Here is a 14,461-nt window from a genome sequence, read left to right on the forward strand (position 1 = left end):
GTTTTTATTACTTCTGCTCAAATGCTTTCTGGAGGAACCAATGTTTTCTTTCTTCTTCTTTATCTCTCTCCAGTTTCTTTCTAATACTATTGCTCTGCACATTGTACATTGTAGCTAATCACAGCAAATCTCAACTGTAAGAAATGAAAAAAACCCCATTTCTGTGCCTTCTAAATGCGGGCAGAGCAGGCATTTTGGGTATTGCAGTTTTCTGGGGTGCTTACAGGAGTATATTTTTAATAAACAGTTGTATTATCCTAAGTGTATGGATGTCGCACTAAACTTTGGCTCTTTCTTTTAACAGGCTGTGAAAGAAGAGTCCTCTTTTGTAAATCCCAGTAAGACCTCCAGCCTGCAGGACCCTAATGTAAGGTCTGTTGTTTCTTGTCCATAGGCAAAACATCAAATAAATGCATGATGTAGTGAGGCATTTCCCAAACATTATCTCCAACAGGTGTTACGGGTCAATTTGCTCATCCCAAAGTTCACCAAGCAATGACCTGAGGGAAAGGTGTCTGTCAGAAGGGTGCTTATTTTATAACATATATATGTGATATATATATCACATATAGTTGAAGAATTAATAAAAGCTCAGCTTTAAAAGTCAGGTGGAGTGTATATACTTAAACAATTGATAAACGCTCAAGGTAAAAATGAGGTCCCATGACAAACTTAAAAAAGCTTATGTAAAAATAAGTCAGTTTTCATAACTTCTATATCAGAAACGTGCTAGATATTCCAAACTGGAATATCCTTGTGTTTTTCTGATGGCTCATTTGCAGGCAGTAGTGACTAGTTTGGATTGTACTTTTATTCTGTTGATAGTGGATAGAAGCCTTCCTTTTTGGAAATGGCCATTTTGAAGAGGCATATTAATTGCAAACATTATTCGAATGGCACAGTGTACTGTCTTCCAGCAGGTGACTATGGAGGAGGTTACCGCATGAGTATTTGGAAATTTCCTGCCTTTATATGTATGGTAGTACCACCACTTTGGACATCTTAAATATCCAATCCTAAGAGGAGAGTTGAATGAAAAAAGATTATGGATTTAAAGCATGGCAATCACACTGGCTGTTAATCAGCTTATTATGCATGTGTATATACTATGTATATGCATGTGTAATATATATATGTATATGTAATATACATATGTACTAGAACACTAGTTATTATTTTATGTTGTAACTAGCTTTCTAATGGTGACTCTTGCAACCGAAAGCAGACATTTAAGCATCTTATAGAAAAGTCTGAATGAGGGGGGTAATGAATTACATTTGACAGATCACTGATGTCAAAAAGAAATAGTTATAGTTGTGAAAATTTGTCCTCCCTTTTTTCAAATGTGTATCTTTCCTATAAGGTGAAAAATCACCAATAGTCTTCAAAAACCATTTCACTGAAAAATTCCTTTCTGCTCAGATTGGACTAGCAGAACTGCTACATTTGCTTAGTGAAAGCAGCTACCTAGTGAAGAACGGTGAGGATGGTTGGTGATGCTGAGGCAGGAGGAGATGTGAGAGACAATGCTATTGCTTTCTGTGGCAGTCTTGGCTTGCCTGCAGTACATCTGCAGTTCCCCACAAGTCTCTCATCTCAGGACGTCTTGCAGAGCTGTAACTTCTAGCCTGGCAGGCCGTGATTTTCCCATTTGTCCAAGGGACTGCAAAGTCTAGTTGATATTTAGAATCACCCACTTTTTTCCTGTGCCATTGCCCTTTTTAGGCCTCTACACCACTTTCTTAAGACCACTGAGAAAATTCATCACATACATAACACAGTAACCTATTTCTTTGTTTAATAGAAATAGGTTTCATGTATTGTCTTTGCCACAACAGCCTTTGTTGGGTTGCTGTCACTTCCAGAAGCAGTTCAGGAGGACCTGGCTTGTAAAGCCCTGTGTGATTTGGAAAGTGGCTATAGACTTGTTTTCCTTACCTTCTGAAAATCTTATGCTGAACCTCTGCATAACATCTGTAGAAAAGGCTTTCTATTTCACATTTTGTAATAGAGTCTCTCCTGCTTCATCATGCTGAGCTGTAAATGAATTGTGTGCTTTGTGGGGTGAACTACTATTCAACATGAGTAAGGATGGCAACCTGGCTGCAAAGCTAATGTTACTGTTTTCTTTTGCACACATCCAAGCTTATAAACTTGTAAAGGCCACTTTGGAGTTCTCAGTATGCAGCAGACTGGTGTATGTTTGTCTAATATTTATTTTTATCTGGTTTATGTAAAGCATTGTTTCCTCTACAGTCAGTTGTGCCAAATGAGATGGTATTGTTTTATTGCTTTGTGTCGGTGTCCTGGAGGTGCAAATATACAATTAATCAGTGCTCAGGGACAGACCAACTTTAACAGCCTGCATCCAAAACTCAGAGAATAATGCAGAGTAAATTCAGTATCTAACCAATTCTCTGTCTCCTTCAAGTGGCTTTCCTTTCTGCAGGGACATATGCACTCTTACGGACAGCCAGCATGTGACCTATTTGATAATAACATCCTCTCTAACCTCTATTTTGTGGACTTGAATGGGCACAAATGAGCCTTTGCTAGGAATTGCATCTGAGTACAGCTAGGGGTTAGTTCATACTGATCAGACAAGTCAACTGGGATTTTTTCTATTCTTTAGTTGAGAAATACACAAATATCCTTTGCAAAAAAGGGCCCTCCCTGTGGAATATAATTTTTATTCCTGCAAGAACCCATGCAGACATTCCTGTAGACAATACCTGTGTGAATATTTGAGGGTGTTTGTTTGCTGAAATATCTTGCCAGTTGAAGCCAGTATCTGTTGCAGCTATTTAACAATACCCTGCTCTTTTCATGCAAGGGATTTATAGCAGGGACAATGAGTTCATGTATTTCATTACAGATAACTGTACAATGCATTAGCAAAATGCTCTGCCTTTTTCCAAACCCACACCATTGGGAAGTTTGTTTAGGCTAGCTAGTAAGCAAACATATGCAGTTTTGATCATTAACTGAAGTGTGAATCGTTCATACATATAGGGAAATAGAAGGTGAGGAAGGGGAGGGCAGTAGTGCTTGTTTGATTAAAGAACTGTGCTCTCTTTGCTACCATTTTGTCTGCTCATCCATTGCCACTCTGAAGATTACACTTCTAATGAATTAACTACTTGGATATGGCCTGTAATCCCCCTGAGCAATTATTTTAGCATCTGCCATGGCAGACTCAATTTGGCTAACAATTGCTATAGCTCTTTGTAGAATTAGTTCTGGTTCAACTATTAATTACTCATATTTATATGTGGTACAGCCACTTTCGCTGCAAGCAGGTCTCCAGTCATTTTGTTGGGCATGGCCTTGGAATTATGTTGTGTTTATGCAAAGTTGCCATGTATCAGTCAGTTTATTCACCTGTTTTCTGTGTCTGTTGACAAACTGCAGATACTTCTATATCTGAGTCAGTTTAAATATGGGGAAAAAAACCACAGCTGAAGCTGAAATTGCACTATTTTGTCAGCTTTCAGGAGGGGAAAGCTTGTGAAATTTGCTCTGTCATTTGGTGCAAAGGCTGGAAGTGTAAGATTGTCTCCTGATCTTTCTGTTAATAGCTAACCTGTACATGTCAGATTAAGCTGCGGGAGGATGTGGGACCACAGAAGAGAACAGTCCTCCCTCCTCCCTGCTTTTGGAGAGCAGTGCTGTATGTTTCTTTATCTAGCTTTCCCTCCTCTGGACAGGATTTTTTTTGTCCTCTCAGACTGTTTCAAGTGCTGGTTCCCATATTCAGTCAGGAAAAAGCTAGTGACTCAGTAACCCAATACGTGCTGCACTGTCCTAGTTACACTCTCCTTAAGCCTCAATTAGGACTGATATAGTGCACTATGAATTGGGACACAGTTATATGTTCCCCTTGCTGACCCTGCTGCTTTGCGGATAACCTCTAGCAGAGCAGCAGACCTGCACAGTGACAGTAGGGGAAATCGTCTGGTTACCTCAGCTGGATCCATCTGGGCTGCACATGAACAAAGTCAAATGAGAGCAACTAACAGGAAGGGAATTTCAAAAGCAAGTTAAACAGGAGAGCCACGAGTTATCCTGATAAGACACAGGAGCCCTACCAAGAAGAATTAGACATGGCTTTATTACAGCTCTGTTGTAACAGACTTGAAAGCACACACGTCTTCATCAACACCCAAGTAATACATACAGAGAAGTACAGCCCAGCTATATAGCTGAGGCATAAGCACTTTGAGCAAGGCAGAACTTAATGTTGGTTTGTGGAAGAAGAAATACCTGAAAAAAAGTGTTATTTATGCATTTGCATTATTTTGGTTTTTATACTGCCTATATTTAGTCAAAAAGAAATACAGTTAGTTTGCAGTTACTACCTTGCTTAGTGAGGCATGCTGTGTTAAGACATGTAGTAAAAATGTGTTTGTGTGGACATCATTGGTCTCATTTGGAACCTGCGATGTCAGTCATTTTGCAGTGATTTTTAATGATACTTCTTTTGGGATGTAGAGTCCAAGTCTGCAAAGGAAGCAGTGATCATGTCAGTCCTTTTTGTGACCAATGAGACGAATTTGTCTTCCACTAGAGCTAGAAAAGCCTTTCTAACAGAACATTTTCTTCTTTAATGTTGTAAGAGAAGAATCTGTCATGGTGCTGAATGGGCCAGAAGGGATTATGAGGAAGTAACAGAGGTATTTCCATGTCTGTTAGAAACTTCCTTACACTCAAGTATCTGAGTTGTTGTCCAGATGGAAGTGTTGAGGGAGAAGTGTTCAGGGAGAATTCAGTGATCAGATATCTAATTTAATTCAGGTTTGAGATTACTGCATGTTCTTATGTATAATTTTGGTAAGGCTCTCATCACCTGCCTCCAGATGGGATTTTTTTATTTGGTTCCTTTAGCCTTGAGAGATCAGGGTTCAGGCTGCCTGCCAGAACATTTGTATAATGAAGGAAGTATAAAATACTGTAGGAAGTATAAAAATAACAATTGTGGTCGCCCAGTTTCTTATCACCTCCGGTCACGCTCTCCTGTGATCAAGAGATCCAGCTCGTCTAGTGATTAGGGATGCAAAGGTTTCTCTCCTGCAGCGTATCAAGCAAATGTGAATCACATAGTCACCTCCTCACCTTTTTATAAACCTCACCTGTTTCTTAGTGAAGGGGTGGGCTGCTAAAAAGGTAAACTTTTAAACTTTCTTTCCAGAAATTTACCACTTAATTGTGAGCCTGCTTCATTTGTAAAATATAATAAATATATGGCTAAACACAGAACCCCATCAAGATAATTCCTTCCATTATTCCTCAAAGCTTTGCCAGACAGAAGCACCATCTGTATAACTTTCCCACTGCCTATACACAAACTTCTGCTGAAGACTCTTTGAAGTATCTGTTTTCCCTCTGACTATGACCATCTGGGTAAGCCTAAAGCATGTATATGCGTGTGCATGTGCACACAGATTCACACACACAGAGTTTGACTATATTTAATATAAAGTCTATTTTGTTCTCTTCTTCAAATACATCTGAATGTAAACCCCAGATTAACACTGCTATACCTTTTTCAGTGAGTGAAGACCAAAATGTCAGGAACTGCTTATTGTTTGGAACCAGGCAAAATAGTGGCTGTCCTTGGGCATAGCCTATTTGCCAAGCCAAGCTTTCATCTTGGGACAAGTCAGAAAGTGGAAATGTTAGTAAAAATGCCTAAAGTTAAACAAAGTTTGGTGAGGAACTGAAGTTAAGTTGGTAAGACAAGAATTACCAGGCAACAGGATTTGCTCATAATATGGTTTTTTTTCTTTATGGTCTCTTGGAGCTCAGGAAAGCTTAGACATGATATATGTCTGATTCAGGTGATCTGGCTGAAAGTCTTCAAGTGCTGGTACATGTAAACACTAACACCCTCTTCATCTGCTAAATGTTAGTCTTTGTTTTGTGAGTAGTATTTCCCTGTTATGCACACAAGACTATCCAGATGTTAATATAGATACACTCTTCTGAGGTTGTGTTTTAGAAAATCGAAATAGTAATTGACATTGTTTCTGCGAAATTTTAGTTATTTATTGTAGTATTATAGAATTGTTGATTGGAAGAGACATCTGGAGGTCATCTAGTCCAGCCTCCTGCTCAAAGCAGGACTTTACCAACACAAGATCACGTCAGCCATGGCTTTGTCTAGCTGGATTTTGAAAACCTCCAAGGATGAAGATTATAGTGTCTCCTATATGCAGAATACTGATCAGAATACTGATCAAATGTGTAAACACAAGTTCCTGCATTTCTGAAGCAGGTGCGCAAGAGCTTTCAGTCAAGCACCCTCTTCAACTGAAGCCCTCAGGTTGCCCGGTCAGTTAGTACTGTTCTTGTTGCTGTTGCCTCTTGCTGTTTTGCACCATGTGGTACATTTATGGACTGCAATATTTATTTTCCCTTATAGCACACTTCTGGATTGCCACCAGCTTTGGCATGCTTTACATCCCACATGGTTCAGGATTTGTCTGTGGATTTCTTTCTGTTTAGACCAACTGCTGCATCACCCTTTGTTGATCCTTGTTATCCAAATTATCTCATCTTTCATAGGATTGCAAATAGCAATATTCTTCTTCTGTGGGAGTAGGTATAAGCACCAGCTGGAGCTTTGTGCATTCATTTATTCTAATTTTCTTTGTAAATCTTCCCATCCAAAACCAAATTACGCTATTACATTAAGACTAATTACATTAGGAGCTGCTCAACACGTAACGTAAAATTAAATGTTATCTCACAGAGCCTGATGATGCTGCGCACCAGAAAAGAAGGGTGGAAAGTATTAAATTATATCAAGTTATGCAGGGTACAGATGAATCAGAAGTAATAGCAGGCACTCTTCTGAATGCCCAGTACGGAGTAAGCTTTGCTCGTACAAATTGTCAGAATGTGATTCCTCTGCTGAGGCTTGTGCATCTGCTATACACTGGGCTTTGAGTTTGGCTGCCTTTCAGTTTACGTGAATACATCCTACACCTTTTCTGACCAAAGGGATGATTCTTCTTACATGTATCTTTTATATATCACCAAGGGAGGAGTGTCATTCAAGGTAATGTCTGCATTCTTATGCTTTTCCCTTTCATTTCTCACCTTCACATATTATATTAGCATTTGAATTATCATCTTTCAGTTTGCCTAATCTATATACATTTTGGATCTGAAACTAAATCTCAGTATCTGTCTTTATACATACACTTCCAATGAATGTCAGGGTAGCTTTTCAACAGCATAGAACTATGTGCACAGGGAGTTTTTAGTGCGTTATCCAACAGTATGTACTCTGTGCACTGACTTTTTCTATCAGTGACACTGACTTAGGACTCTTTGGAATCATAAGAGTTTTCAGGTACGTCGCTTCTAAGAATCACAGAGGTGAAGTTTTGGACCAGCTATCCAATGAGAGCTATGGTAGGAGATATCCACATTGACAATTGAAGGCTAAGAATAGGCATGTCACATGGATGATTCTAGACAGCTTGTTTCCTCAAGTCAAAGACTTCAATTGCCTAGAAAAATAGATATATACAAAAGAACTTTTAGGCAGTTCCGAATTGATGCTGATCAAAAATTATGTGCTTAGTTTTACCTGGCATTAACTGCAGTGAATCCAAGCAGGTTGTGTTGTGTTTTCTTAGAATCAGAATGGACTTAACTCTACAAGGCAGAGTCTGAAACATAACATTTAAATATCTCCTTTTAAATGTATTGTGAAATATTCTAGGAAAACTTAAAACATTATCTAAGTTGACTTCTTCCTAACAAATATTGATTGCTTTTAAAAAGCTGCTTTTTCATTCAATCTTTATCCTAAAAAATAAAAAACATTCATTCTCCAATGGAAAAATTTCAACCAGCATTTCCAAAACCAAAGCGAATAGCTAAACATACATCAGCCCGGCCTCAGTCCAGTGGACAGGCTAATGGATCTGCTACTCTGGCATTTTACAGGAACTTCACCCAGTAATTTCTGCATCAAAGTCATAACTTCAAGCTGAGCTCTTGCATACCCTTTGCATGCCAGTCTGCATTGAAGATTGCAGATAGGACACCTAGTTATGTTCTTTGACTTCATTCCAAGTATTATTAAAGACCTCTTTGACCTGTTGCCTAAAGTCAGATGCTGATGAATTGTTTGTAATTGTACTATTAATCTCTGAACTACAGAGCAAGGAGCAATACTCAGACCTTTCAGTTGAGGTTAAACTGATGAAATACCCCACTTGAGGTGCATTTCTTTGGCTGTGTCCTGTAAACTGCACCTAGGTTCTTTGGAAGCCACAGCATTTACAATGGCTGTCCTCGTTGCTGTATGGAGAGGTAGGATTCGTAGCTCAGTTTGACCTTAGATACCGGGTGTTGACCTGCAACATTACTCTGAGTTGGGGGAGAAGAACAGTTTCTATATCATCATTATCTGTCTGTTAGACCACAGGAGCATCACATTTTCATCTAGGCTGCAGATACAGTTTCATTATAATGACAACGCAGGAGAGGGAATTTTTTGCTTTGAAAGAAACAGAACTCAAGTGAGGAGGGTAAGGAAAGCGCACAAGCTGATTTTGGATTAGGCTGCTGCTCTGTAGCAAGGAGCTTTGATGTACAGCTGCCATCTATATGAAAAAGAAAGTAGAAAGAGGAAAAAACCTTTCTTCAGAAAGTTTGATGATGACAATAGCTTTCAAATGTTCAAATAACATTTTGGAGAACTAACCTGTCTTCTGAGAAAAGCTACTTTATCAAAATGAAAAAGCACAAATTATTGTTTCTTAAATTCAGATGGCCATAACTTTGGAAGAGAAGGAAGTGTGAAATCCTTAGAGCACACACTTAGAAAAATTGTGCATGCTTGTGTGTGTTTCCTTAGTGTGCTAGGCTGTGCCTTTGATGCACAAGACAACGAATCTATCAGATACTCTTAGTCTTCTTTCTTCCCAAGATTTCACTACCATATTCACACTCAAAGGAAGTTCCAAAGCAAAAAAACAGCCAGTATTTTTTTGTGGGGGTTTTTTTTTTGTTTGGTTGGTTTTCCCCCCATGAATCAGCACCTGAAGGAAGGTCAGCCTTCATGTAGATGGCTGTAGCCTTATAAATCATGGGGCTCTTAGTACCTACCCCTTGGCCTTAGTCTGGGAGGATGGAGGGAGAGAGATTGTTCCAGATGGCGAAATAGGCACAAACAGAAGCAAAGAGGATAAAATCTGTTAAAGACAAACGCAGAAAATGGGTTCACCCAGCAGAGTCTAGTGGTTTTAAAATTCTGAACTGAATCCTCCAGGGAAATAGAAGTTATTTTATCCCTTTCAGCTTATTAGGTGTACAGTTGTTTGCTCCCAGACGGCTCACTTGCCACATTTCAAGCAAGTATAGACGTCTGGCCAGAGCCAGCTTGGCAGGGGACAAGGGAGGCATGTCAGTCTGTAGAAGCCATGGTACACAAAGATGTGGTGCAGGCAGCAGCATAGTCCCAGTCTCCCCATTACAGCTGAGCCAGGGTGGGGTGCAACACCCAGAGTCCCTCGGCACAAGCATGTATATCATGTCCCCAAGGAAGATTCAAGCTAAATCAGTGGACATTTGTGGTCATTTGAAATGTCCCACAGTGTATGATTTTTGTGAGCAGCTTTGGTTTCAGTAGCCCTGTCGGCTGCTACTCTGAGAAAAAAACAAATTGCTTGGGTTTAGGGGGGATCTCTCTCTAGGACTTGTTTATGTTTCTGTGCAGGCTTGTGAAACGGGCTGAAGTAGGTGTGAAGTAGGGTGTGCTGGCTGCTGCTCAGGGGTATGCTAGGGCTCTCAATGCACAGTTTTTGATGACCTGGCACTGAACGCTGACGTTTGTGGTTGTTATTGTCATTCTCACCAGGAACTGACAGATTCTTATGTAAGGTGCCAGGTCATGAAGTAACTCTGTCTTGGTTCAGTACCTTCATTTTTATGCTGTAGTGGTTGAATACCATTATGGGAAAAAAGTTTGGTATGAACTAATGATAATGAAACTGACCCTTATAAAGGAAATGTAATATACTGCACATTTTATTTTCTTTTTAAGCCTGAGTCCCACTGATCCTTCAACACTTCAGGTTTTGTTCAAGTTATATAGTTTGTATAGGACTATAAACCACAAATGGTGATATCTGGATGTAATGACTCTATTTAAATAGACAAAGTAATTGCAAGGCTTCTCTTCAAGAAAAGAAGCCTTTCCATATAAAATAATACATTCTGGCTGTAGTATTCAAAAGATAACAATAGAAGTTATTCTGCTTCATAGTTGCCACTTTTTCAAGAATATCAATGAGATCCTTTTTAAGAGTTTGTGTGATATTAAAGTCTGCCATTTTTAAAACACAGACCAGGCTCTGAGTTGATCAAGCTGAGCACTGCTTGCATCTGGTTGCAGATGTGAGAGTAGCAACAGTTTTGAGCATGTTCAGACTGAGGAAGAGTGTTTACAGATGAAACAGGAGCTGTCACAGGATTTTTAGGCTGCTGTGGAAAAAGCTAACCTAGCAAGGTTTTAATGAGGGCAAAAATCCAGCTCTGCAGTTCGTAGGACTAGTCTAACTTTTCATCTCATGCTAATGGCCTCTTTGGATGGAGACATCACCACTACTCCTTTTCATTCAGAGGTAGCTTCAATTTACAACCTAGATAACCTGCAGGTTCTCAAAATGTGCAGTTAAATGCTGCCTTTGTCTCTCACAGAGGCCTGATAAATATCAAGAGAAAAAAAGCCACACCTTTGCTGCTCCACACTCTGCTGTTTTCCTGAACCCCTTGATAGTATTAGTGCATCATTTGCTATCATTGTGAGGAAACATTTCTCAACTTACGTGTAGTTTATACCAGTTTATTTTTGTTCCTGCTTTCACTGGGTTGATGAAGAAGAAGTTTAAAACTCTTAAGTATCCTCATATAAAGGTATTGGAGAATTGTGAGAACTACTCGTTCAGAGCGAAAATTTCAGCTAACGTGTTTCAGAAAACTTGAGCTGAAAGTAAATGGCATTACAACATTCACACCCCTTGAGGATTTGACCATCAGATGCAGTTTTTAAATGTCTCTTAACATTTTTATCCTGCTTATGTCAGAACTTGAATTGAAAATCACCTTGGGTAAATCGAACTAGTAATTTTTTTTCAGTTCTCAAAAACTACCTTTGGCAGAGCAAAAGTTGCCTAAGAAAACAATAGATAGAGCAGTCATCCACTCTGAAGCCTGACTTCATGAAAATGACATTGTGAGCTTCCATCATGATGTTGATTCACAGATTTCCAGATCAGACATACTGACTTCAAGATTGAAATAAGATCATTTGGATTTTTTACTTGTCTTATCCTCCCCTTATTTGCCAGCCTAACAAACTCAGCAAAAGATCTCAAAATCTGGCTCGATTGTTCTGCATTAATTTTATTGCAAATCTGACATATAAATGACTGACCTTGAAATTGGAATTTGGGAAGGGGCAAGGAATGAATCTTGCTGCTATCCTACTGACTTTTTGAAATTAATGGGGTCAAAATGCAGGGAAAAAAATCCAAAGTTGCTCCATGAGAAGTGGAACTAGTGGAGTCATGTATATGATTTGTATATGTCCTTTCTACACTTGTACTTCCCATTGCTCTACCTTATGTTCTGTGACCTACCCAAACTCTAAAAAATAAAACCTGAGGATTGTGCCATCATCCCAGTAGGTTCTGTTGTAGCTGGACAGCAGGTTCAGAAGTTATCAGAGAGTTAATGAAGCTTAAAACCTGCAGGGGCATCAGAGGGAACTGCAACTATGAAGATTAAATATGCTTATCTTATTATGGTCTTAGAAGGCCAATAAGATGCAAGTAGACTCAAAAAACTCAACCCAAATTTATAATATTGGAGACAATACTGTGCCACATCTGCCAGCTGTGGAATGTACCTCAGTGCATGAGCAGTCCCACCAGCAATCACGTACTAATTTAGTACCTGACTTCAGATTAGATGGCAGAATACCATTTCACAAATGATTAATCAAGACTTTCAAGTTACTCTTTTAATGTTTGGAATATTTATTATGTTTATAGCATTTGTAATACATGTACAATTTATTTAATCATAATGTGTTGCTTCAAATAAAAGTAGTATTTAAGACATTTCATGTGTCTTCATGCCACTCAAGCTTACAGTTGAAATGGTCATGAAGATCTTGTATTTAGTATTTATGCTATTTGTATTCAAGCCCTAGTTAACTCTACTGATAAATGGTTAAAGAGAAGATCCTTTTATGTGGGTCTCCTTATTTCCATTTCTATCCTTTGCTGGAGCTCTGCAGATGTATTTCACATTGACGAGCATCTCAAACATGCCTGAGTCTTGCCTTTTTTCTAGTAAAAATCCTTTTCTTGGATCAAATCCATGAGTTTATTTCCCTTGAGCTGCTCTTTCAAATGCAGCAGGATGATGTTTAATTTCATGTAAAAACTATTTTAATCAGAACAGGTTTCTCAATTCATAAAATAGTTTATAAAAATGTTAAAGACATTTTTTGTAAAAATATTTCTGACATGACTGAATTGCTGGGCTGTTATTAAAATGTTGTATTTTGGAAACAGTGACATTTCCACATGGTCTCTTACATAGGTTCTGTATTTGTAATCAGTTGCTGCTTTTATAAATGGTATGCAGTGCACAGGAGGGTGAGTTCACACATCCTTTTCTGTTCATGCACACTGGCTTGTGAACTATAAATGGAACAAAAGGATGAACTTCAGTGGGCACTTGCCACTTTTATGTGTTGATGAGTTAGAACTTTGTTGATATGCCTGAAGTAGTTAAATAAAGACTGTGCCACATATACTTTTCTTGTTATTTTTAGAAGTCCAGCTCCAGTGCGACCTGAAACTACGCCATCAACTGCCCCTACAGAGAAGCAGGAGGTTAAAGTTTCTCGTGTGAGGAAATTAACAAGGCAGTACAGTTTGTGAGTAACGCATGGCACTATCTTTATGTTTTTGCCTACTACAGCTGAAAATGAAGCGGGATGCTAATTACTGTTCTAGCTATGCCTTCTGAAAGGCATAAATGCAATTACATGATAATGATCTTATACTGATACCGTTCCTTTCATTACTGATAATCTTCAAACTTTTAATATGAAATGCATTTGCTGTCCTTATGCAGTTGCTAACTGTCAGAATTGCAGGCCCTCTGCCTTTTCCTGAGCTTACAATTAGGAACTGAAAACCTCTTTTCCACTTGAAATGTCAAAGACCTCATGTGAGCTAAAGCAAGCTGCTCTGTTTGCTTCACTGCAACCCCGTTTGCAAAATGAGGAAAACGGTCCTTGTTGGATGGTCAAGCTGTGCAGCCAGGCATTGCTTCTCGGAAAGTGCACCCTCTCTCCCCCTCTGTGATTTTGTCACATGCAAAAATTGCGGAGACTGCTACAGCTACAGTTAAGTCTTAGTCTTGGCAAGGTGATCTGTGCCTATAGGGCTTTGGCATCCTGTTTACACATAAGTCAACTGATTTTAGAGTCTCTAGAGGTGTGAAGTACTGAAGAAATGTGGAAATCGATTTGTTGTTTTGTCCTTCATATGAAGGGACAGACAACACCACCAGAAACTAGGGGGGAAGACAGGGATAATGTCAGCATAAACTTATTAGTACAAGAACGCAAGTGCCATAACAAAGAAAAAAATATGTGTGTGTTCTATGCGGAATGGCAACTGTTAGTCCCTCCAGCAGTTTAACATTCTAGTGTCCCTCAATATATAGCAACATTAGCAAACGTTTTCCTCGTCTCCAAATGGATTCTAATAAATATCAATATGTAATTATTTTCTGTCTCCCTCTTAAGAACACTGGCTTTTGTTATGAAAAAAAAAAAAGAGAAGAAACAATCTACATCACCAAAACTGAAAAATTATTTAGAAGAAGCAGAAGAATGTATCAATTTGAAACTAGAAGGAAAATGAGCAATTAGCCAAATTGGTGTTTGTCAAAGAGACCAAGGCTGACATATGGGAACACACAGCCACAGCTTGGTCATCAGCCACATAGCAGGCTCTCTCTTACAGCGACACATCAGCCAGAATGGTTTGAAAATGAGACAGGAGATGGGAGTTGACAACTCAAGCTGGGAAGAGAACCCAGCTTCCCTTGCTGCTTGCTAATCCTGAAGATAATGTGTGACAGGAACTTGACAGCATTTGGTACGAGCAGTTTCCCAAGGCCTGAATGAAGCCGGCTCACTCATTCTGCCCAGCATAGCCCAGACAGCAGTGTGCTTTTCTTGAATGAGACATCACTTCTACTACCTCATTTTCTACAAGCCAGGGGAAGGAAATCTCCTACGTTTTTCAAGATGCATCTTATTTTTTCGGATTTTTATATAATGCAGGGACTTGCAGATAGCAGTCAGCAAAGGAAAACATGGTGACACTGAGAGAACCAATTATTTGATGCTCAT

General features: G+C 39.1%; 1 protein-coding gene across 2 annotated transcripts in view; it reads left to right on the plus strand.

Moving 5' to 3' along the window:
- The window catches only part of EPB41L4B (erythrocyte membrane protein band 4.1 like 4B), a 171,982-nt gene that overhangs the window by 124,209 nt on the left and 33,312 nt on the right, over positions 1 to 14,461 (plus strand). For both annotated transcript variants that reach the window (XM_030490937.1, XM_030490946.1), the window contains 2 exons: positions 305 to 372; positions 12,866 to 12,970. In XM_030490937.1, coding sequence (XP_030346797.1) covers positions 305 to 372; positions 12,866 to 12,970 — 173 coding nt within the window. The remainder of the gene's footprint in view (positions 1 to 304; positions 373 to 12,865; positions 12,971 to 14,461) is intronic.

The sequence above is a fragment of the Strigops habroptila genome, chromosome 1 (genome assembly GCF_004027225.2).
Source record: "Strigops habroptila isolate Jane chromosome 1, bStrHab1.2.pri, whole genome shotgun sequence".
NCBI classification, from domain to species: Eukaryota; Metazoa; Chordata; class Aves; order Psittaciformes; family Psittacidae; genus Strigops; species Strigops habroptila.